This window comes from Columba livia, chromosome 6, assembly GCF_036013475.1.
Source record: "Columba livia isolate bColLiv1 breed racing homer chromosome 6, bColLiv1.pat.W.v2, whole genome shotgun sequence".
NCBI lineage: Eukaryota > Metazoa > Chordata > Aves > Columbiformes > Columbidae > Columba > Columba livia.
Window position 1 is genome coordinate 35,118,630 of NC_088607.1, and position 8,094 is coordinate 35,126,723.

An 8,094-nucleotide genomic window follows, 5' to 3' on the forward strand; every position below is an offset into this window, starting at 1 on the left:
AGTACAGAGATGTTGAACACCACCGTGTTTATTGTTACAAAATGAGGTAAACCAGGTTTCTTCCTCAGAGCTATCTCAACAGGAAAGAAACGCGCCTTCACTGATTTTTATCATGAGAACTCTCGTGTGCTTCATTTGGAAAGTGCCTCCTTCCCCTGTCTAGCCAGGCAGGGCACCCCCTTAACGCAGCAGGAGGTGCTGCAGGAAACAGCATCGACCTGGCCAAGCAATAAAAGTGCCCCCTCACCTTCTTGCAGTTGCTGTATTCCTTGCTGCTTGGTCACTGATCCCCTCCTAAGAAGGCATCGTCTGTCCCATTGTCTTCCAGCTCTTGGAGACAAACAGGTCCCTGCTCTTAGCAATGGTCACCAAGAGACGCCCCACATAGTAACCGTTCACCTGGCCAACGCCATCATCCCTGCCCATTGCAAGCAGGAATGTTAGTGACCCTGGAAAGATGGAGAGGTTTAAGTTAAGCAGTTTAGAAGCTAAGTATTGAACCCTACTACATGTAGATGTTGCATTTCTTCCAAACCCTCCCCTCTCTGCCCTAAAGCACAGGACCCATGTGCTGCATGACAAGGAAAGAACTACTCACAACTCTCCTTTCCACCATCTGCTCTGCCTCTTTCATTGTGGGATTGCTGAAGGACTGGGCTGGGTGGGTGCTGTCGTGTGATTCTCTCCCAGGAGGGAGCCCAAGAGGCAGACAACAATATTTAAGTAATAAGAAACGTAAATAGACTGGGCAGCCTTTAAAAAGCAAACTGCTGACCAGATATCTTCCATCCACATGCAACAGCTTTCAACATGGTTATGGTAAGTATTTACATCAGCTGCTTACTAATGAGAGCCATCCCCTAGCTAGATCTTTGAGATGAGTTGGTCAGTTTGTTTGTTGTATGGTTTAAGGGGAGAAGAGAGGAGAGAGTCAAGCCATCTCCTTGTTCCTGGGAGATTTGGCCCGAGCTATAAACTTACACAGTCAACCCCAGCTGCGGGTTCCCTCACTTCTAATCCGTGTCCTGCGCACGTTCCGATGTGTGCACATTTAACAGCTGTTCCTACAGGAAAGCAGATTACCTTACCTGGTTTGTAGGTTTTAAGAGGCTTATGTGTCAGGCTGTTGATGATATTCGTCACGGCGACGTTGGCGTGGAGCCCAGCGTGATAGGCCATCTTCGGTTCTTTCAGATCTGCGCAGTCCCCAATGGCGTAGATGTTCTCATAGCCTTCCAGCTGGAGGTGCTTGTTAACCTTCAACGCGCTGTTACTCGCCAGTCTGTCCCCTGTTTTGCCAAACAAAGTTTGCAGAAAGAGTTCTGTGATGCTCACTGTGGCCTGAGACCCCAAAAACACAGATGATGTTATCAAACATGTAACTGACACAAAGCATGGCGTTGTTTTTTCATCCTCTTCTCTACGTGTCAGGGAAGAGATGCTTTTTGCCGTGCTGTAGTTATTTACCACAGTCTCGTGCAATGAGTCATCATTTGACATTTCAGTAGAAACATCAAGGAGCAGTAAGAGCTGGTGTACACAGCTGAGAAAGAGACTGCTCCTGGTTGTGGTGCCATACCTGCAACCGGGCTGTAAGAGTCACACGGACAGTGTATCACTGAATAACGGATCAGCCGAATGTCCTGTGACACTGATGGTCCAACAGGAACACCGAATGTGCTGAGCCCATTCTGCACAGAACTCAGCTTATATCTAGGATGAAATCCTGGCCTTGACAGCAGCAGTTACCGTCAACTTGTAGGTGTCATCTGCCTCATGCTGAACTAGGACACTAAGGTTCCTTGGAGGTATTAGCAGAAGGAGCTGGAGAAGACCCATTTGCCACTTGATCTACGGTCTGTGAGTTTCCAGAGTTCACATTTCACAGTTAAGTATTTAATGTGATGTTAGAGCAGGTTGTACGAGGTTGACTCCTAACCTCACAATAATTTAGTACGAGACATTGAAGAACTGTGCTGCCTCTCCCCACACAGTGGTTTTGCACTTACCGAATGCAGCAGCATATGCTGAAGAATTAATCTTTATCCCAGTGCACAGGACCACCATGTCAACAACCACCTCGGTGCCCTTTTCTGTCCTTACTACCGTGTCCTTCTGGAACCGGTTTGGCGTGAGGCTTTCCACATCGCTGACCCTTTCACCTGTTGCGACAGAGAGCCCTGGGTCACCAACCTTGATGAGCTAGCTCAGATGTGTCGAGAAAAACAGGAACTTGAGGGAGCCACACTTCGTCAAACAAGTCAGAAAGAGGACATCGGAAAGAAATGCTTTGTCTAAAGAAAGAGCAGGTGATAGAGCTTCAGGATCTAGATGTTCAGAGCCACTGTTAAGTACGTACCTAACAGGAGGCGCACTCCTTTCCTAAGGAGAATCTCTTTGGCCTCCTGACGGACGCTATGTAGCAGCTCCACATCAGCTAGCACGACCTTCGAGTGAATGAGGGTGACCTGTTGGGGACAACATGGCAAACGGGAGCACAGAGGAACGGGACAGGACTCACGCATGGGAGCAGCTCCAGCTAGCTTCCTTCCACCCGCATACTGCCCGAGGAGAGCAAGCCAGCAACAGACATCTAGTGCCAATAATTGCAGGTGATGCGCTCTGGGGTGCTCTCAGAGAGCAGGAGGCAGGGTGAAGGCTACCACTGCATGGACACTCCTGGTGTGCACTGATATCACACACCTCCAGCAGGACCACCACACAAGAACGGGCTTAGAAACAAAGGTTTTTTGTAAGTAACACAGCGCTACCTCTTTGGCTGGGTACTCAGTTTTGATCTCTGCAGCCATCTCCACTCCAGCAGCACCACCTCCCACCACCAGGATGCGCTCAGATTTCTCAATCTTGAAGTAAAGAAGAAACTCATATTAGAACTGTTTTGCGCAGGAGGTCAGATACCTTCAGCCACTCTGAACAGACCTTCCTGAGATACAGTACTGACCCAACAGCAACAAGCTACCTAGTTTGTTACGAGGAAACAAAACATAAAACCCGATACACTCTTCCTGTGTGTGCTCTAAAACTGCTGAGCACTTCAGGCTTCCTCTTTGCAGGTATCTGATCTTCCCCTGGGGTGAGCCAGCACATGCTCCTTGCCCTGGCCTGGCCGGGCAGGCATTATGGTCTCTTGTTCTTAGACACTGATGGCTCCAGACACCTGTAGTGGTGTCTCGGACGGGGAAGCTGAACAAAGGCAGGCAACACTTCCTTAAGTTGGTTCCTCACCTCCTTAACCATGTCTTCGTAGGTCTGGATGGCGCTTTCCATGTCAATGACTTGGTTGAACTTCCCAGGGAATGGCCCATCACTGCCTGTCGCAAGAATGAGATGGGAGTAGTGAAGCTCCTGGGAGGACAGAAGGTGGAATAGGACATTAGACCTCTCAAAAACAGAGCCCAGAATACAGTTGTTGCCTCCTAAGTACTATCCACTCACTCCTCCTCCTCCAGCCCCCGCTGATGACCAGGAAAGTACTTGCTCCCATCAGAAGGTGAGTTTAGGAAGAGACCTGGCCCAGGTGACACCAAGGAACTGCCTTGCTCAGGGTCTGAGCAGCACCATTCTTCAGAGGAGCTGAGTGTCTGCAGAGCTATCAGAAGCTTACAGGAAATAACCCGGTATTTATACCAGGCTCTATCACAGCTCCCTCCTGACACTAACTCTCCTTCACTTCTTCTGAACTCTGCCTGAAAAGCGACATCAGAGCTGCTGCCATTGTTTCTTCCTGCAGTTAGATAAGGATCTTGAGCTCAGGGTTAATTGTTGGGCTCTAAATCCAGCTTTGAGAATAAAAACTCATGGGGTGCGGTATTCGGTGCACACCCATGTCCCACCACACCTCCAGGCCACGTCGCTTGGCTGGAAGGGATACACGCAGGGAAAGATGGTCTCTGCTGCCGAGCTCCTCGGGATGATTAAACACTACGGTCTTTCCTGACCTGCACTGTAGGGTGTTTGCCACAACCAAACAGCATTCCCAGCTCTTATCCAGCTCGAGGTCCAAGTAATCTCATCACCCACCTCGCCATCGCTGAGCAAGACTCGTTGCCTCGCAGGGTCTATGCCAACAACCTCGCCTTGTCGGAAGCTGTCCCCAAAGGTGACGGAGTAGGAGATGAAAGTCTTCCTGGCAAACCCTGTGGCAAGAGGAGACAACAGGGAAGTGATGTCCTAGTGCGGAGGCTGACAAGCCCCACGTCCCTCCCCCCCCACACCATCCTCGCTCAGACAAAAGCGCTGTGTGCATCCAGGGCCTCTGCTGGGCGTTATCTCTGCCCAGCAACGAGCTTCAGGACCTTTGCCTCGCATTTGGTGACCAGATCTGCTCTCCAGAGGCCAGGTGACACCCTGGCTAGATTGCTCTGTCTCTGCTCCCCATACACAACTTTCTTGTACCGGTTTGCCAGTAAGTGCTCTGCTGTGGCCTGGGGCCTTTCAGGCAGGACATCAGAGGCTTTTTGTCCTGTTATCTGCCCCGCAGACCATCCTTTTGGTGCTTGTTCCCAGCCTTGAACACGGGGTTTCCCCCTGAATCCCCAGTGACTGGGGAAACAGGGTTAGCCCAGCCTCCCCAGTGCGATCCCAGACAAGCCTGAATTCTACCCTGCAGGGCCTCGCTGCTGAGCTGCTTGACATTTCAAATACCAGATACAATAAGACATTCATTCACCCCTTCCAGCTGCTGCTGGTTTTAGCTTAGTCACCTTATAAATTCTCAAAATAACAATAATTGAAAAAAGCCCATCCCAGTAGCTTTTGCTCAGTGTTGCCAGCGGACACGCAATTAGCTTAACACAGTCTGTGCATCCTCCTGGAGCCAAGCATTTGTTTTCCAGGCGGAAAACGTCAGGTCTTTCACCATCGCTGGGGTGGAAGGAGGCGCTTTCCCTACCCCTTTCCGTGCTGTTCCCCGAGTACCTCCGAGCTGCTGCGATCACCGGGGGGCTAAGAGAGGGGACCCCGCCGGGCACCGCCCTTACCGCTGGCCACGGCGGCGCGGAGGGCGGCCACGTTGTGATGGAAAGCGTCTCTCACGTCCACCAGCACGAACGGGACGGCCCGGGACTGGAGCAGACTGGCGGCCGCCGTGCCCCCGAAGCCTCCCCCGACCACCACCACCCGCACCGAGTCGTCCAGGGACAGGCCGGACCCCATTCTCCAGCTGTACCCGCCGCCTGCACCCGCAGAGGGCGGGCCGAGCCCGGGCCAGCCCCTCCGGCCACATCCCGCCCCCGGTGGCCGCCGGGCCACGGCGCTGCAGCCGCCGCCTCCCCCGCCGCGGGGCGGCTCCGTTACCGGCCGGTCGGCTGCAGCCGGGAAGCTGCAGGGAGGGGCTGGGTTCGGCAAGGTCTGAGCACCAGAGTCCCAAGTACAGAACATTTCGCTTTTCACCTTCCTTACGTCCTCCCACGCGGGGAAGGGACCTTGCGAACCGAGGGCTGAGCCGGCGGGCTAAGGGCGCAGCCGCAGCCGGGGTGCTGTGCGAGGCAGGCGGCTCTGCTCATGCTGAGGGTGTGCGGTCAGCCCTGCCAAACCCCAGCACTTAAAGGTCATGAGCTCATCTGGTAAAAAAAGCCCCAACGAACAAAAAGAAGAAGGAGACTTTCGTTTTGTTTTGTTTCGGGAAGTTTGTCCGTCCCCCTTGGCTCGTCCTTTGTCAGCTATGCATGTTGGCTAGACGCACATTGGTTCAATGCGCCGTTTTGGGGGGCAGCGGGGGCTCCCCTCTTGCTCTTGCTGTCCCCCAGTTTCACATTTCTCATCCTGCAGCCACCGTGGCTCGGAGGGGCTTGTCAGGAACCCCACAAACTGGCTGAGGGCGCAGGCTGGGCGAATAATACAGCCGAAGGAACAGGGAAGCAGAGAATGGGGTTTACAGTGAAAAGCACATTCAGATCGTGTTCTTCCGCAGCACGGAAGTTACCCCCAAGACTTTCGGCTCCTGTGGCATTCCAGATAAATATAGTTGCCAGCCGCGTGGATAAATATAGCTGCTGCACACACTGCGGCGTTGTGAGCTGGCAGAGTGGCCACCCCCACGCTCCCCTTCCCGTCATGGGTTGAAGGTTCCCTCTGCTCCTCGTTCCTCTCCCAGCTGGTGCCGGAGCCCCTTCCCATCGGAGTGCTGAGCAAAACTCCTCGGGTGGGAGACGGAAGAAGGAATTACATCTTCTTTTTTCCCCAGGACAAGCGTGGCCCGCAGTCAGGGCACGGCCCGCAGTCAGGGCACGGCCACCAGAGGGTGCAGCCGGCTCGGCCCTGGGGACATGGGACACGGGTGTCCCGGGTGTGCCGGACACCCGCACAACCTCCCCTCCATCACGGGAAGGGCTCGGGGAGCGGGGAAGGGGGTGACAAAGGGGCCGAATGCATTGTGGGGGGTGCTCCTGCTCCACACAAGGGGACTCTTCAGCCTGGGAAGGAGCTGAGAGAGGAGGGATGGCACATCCAACAGGAACGTCCTTGGCAGGAAAGCCCACGGCCTCAGCCGAAATAAACCGAGGGCAGGTTTGTGCTTTTTGTTTGCAGGGCTCAGCGGGAGGACGCTAAGACCTTCCACAGGGAAAAACAACAATGAATCTGAGGAAGGTCAGGGGCCTGAAGCATCTTTCTTATGAGGAAAGGCTGAGAGCTGGGTCTGCTCAGCCTGGAGAAGGCTGAGAGGGATCATCAGGTGAATCCAGTTGTACACCAGAAGATTGGCACGATCTTTTGAAAGAAAAGCTAAAAACACCTCTGGGCTGGCTGGAGATGAACCAACCAGCAAGACAAGGTCACTGGCAAAAAGAGCACCCAAGGCAAACAGGGAAGGGTGAAAGGAGCTCTTGTGAAAACCTCACACCCAGCCCCAGGCAAACAGGAAGAAACTCCGAATGCTCAAAAGGGCCCTTTCTGTGTGCAGGTGTGCTCCCAGGCATTGGCAAATGTGTTGTTTTGATGATATTCCTCCAGCCGTCTGCAAACAGGCACTGCAGTACGGGCTGGTCACCTCAGAGGGGCTTTGTCTTCTGCTGGGGATCTGGACATGGGTAGGCTGGGGCGGCCATCGGCCTGGGCAGTGCAAGGGGAATGTGGCTGGACCCCAGTTGCAGGCAAATGCCTCTTCTGCAAAAGTACCCATTAGGTTGGCTTTTGCAAAGCAAATCGAGTTCAAATTAATTGTAGCTTTGCAAAACAGCATGGGGGATAAATAGCTGTTCAGGGCCAGAAAGGGGACGTCAGAGAGGCGCCCAGCATCCCCTTCCCATCCTACTGCTCACAGAGTGGCCTCGGGGCTCGGGCAAAGCAAGGGCTGGGGGCAGGAGAGTCAAACAAAGGGAAACACAAAGCAAGGAGGGAAGGGGGAGCTGTGCTGAGGCCAGTGCGGATGGTGACAACCACCCGTTGTCACCTGCGCTGCCCGCATGGCCTCAGCCCGCTGGCCCCAGCCCATCATTTCTAGCTGAGCACGAGCATCTTTCCTGGACACGCTCCAGCTTCCCATCAGAAATGTCACAGGACAGAAAGAAAACGCACCCCGACCAGCACACAATTCCGCAGGGGCTAATTGTTCCCATTGAAGCCCACAAAGCCGTGACTCCCACACGGTGCCAGACGCATCGGGAAGCCACGAGGAGCACGCAGCTCTGCTCAGGACCAAAGCAGCTCGGTTCTCTCGGTGCCAGGCGGGGGAAGGTTTACTCCCCAGATGGGCACCTCCTGCTCGCTTTGCTCTGCTCCTTCCCTAGAGGAGGAAAGGCATGGGCTGTGGGGAGGAAAAGCACACGTTGGGGAAGCTACAGCAAGAGACAGAACCTTAGAGCAAGAAAGTACCTGTGTGCAGCGCAGGGAGCCTGCAGCAGGGGCCACAACAGAGGCAGCTTCAGTCTTCCTCCGTCTACACCAACACCAAAAAAACAACCAAACCAAAACCCTCTTGTTAAGGAATTCAAGCTTTCAAAGATAAAACAGCTCCTGAAAGCACTTAGTTTGTCTTAAAATGAGCAAATAAATGATGGGGGGGGATCAAAAACCAACCCCACCCCTTTCCTTCTCCAACCCGAGGCTGCTCCTACCCCCTCCTGCCCAGGTCAG

General features: G+C 53.8%; 1 protein-coding gene across 1 annotated transcript; it reads right to left on the reverse strand.

Moving 5' to 3' along the window:
* Window positions 1–10: 10 nt before the first annotated feature.
* On the reverse strand, window positions 11–5,238 carry AIFM2 (apoptosis inducing factor mitochondria associated 2). Its single transcript, XM_065068026.1, has 8 exons — window positions 5,001–5,238; window positions 4,042–4,157; window positions 3,247–3,366; window positions 2,772–2,864; window positions 2,360–2,468; window positions 2,010–2,162; window positions 1,089–1,289; window positions 11–449 (listed from the first exon to the last, which is right to left on the reverse strand). The coding sequence occupies exons 1-8, from the start codon at window positions 5,173–5,175 to the stop codon at window positions 295–297; spliced, it is 1,122 nt and encodes a 373-aa protein (XP_064924098.1). The 5' UTR covers window positions 5,176–5,238; the 3' UTR covers window positions 11–294.
* Between the last annotated feature and the right edge of the window lie 2,856 nt (window positions 5,239–8,094).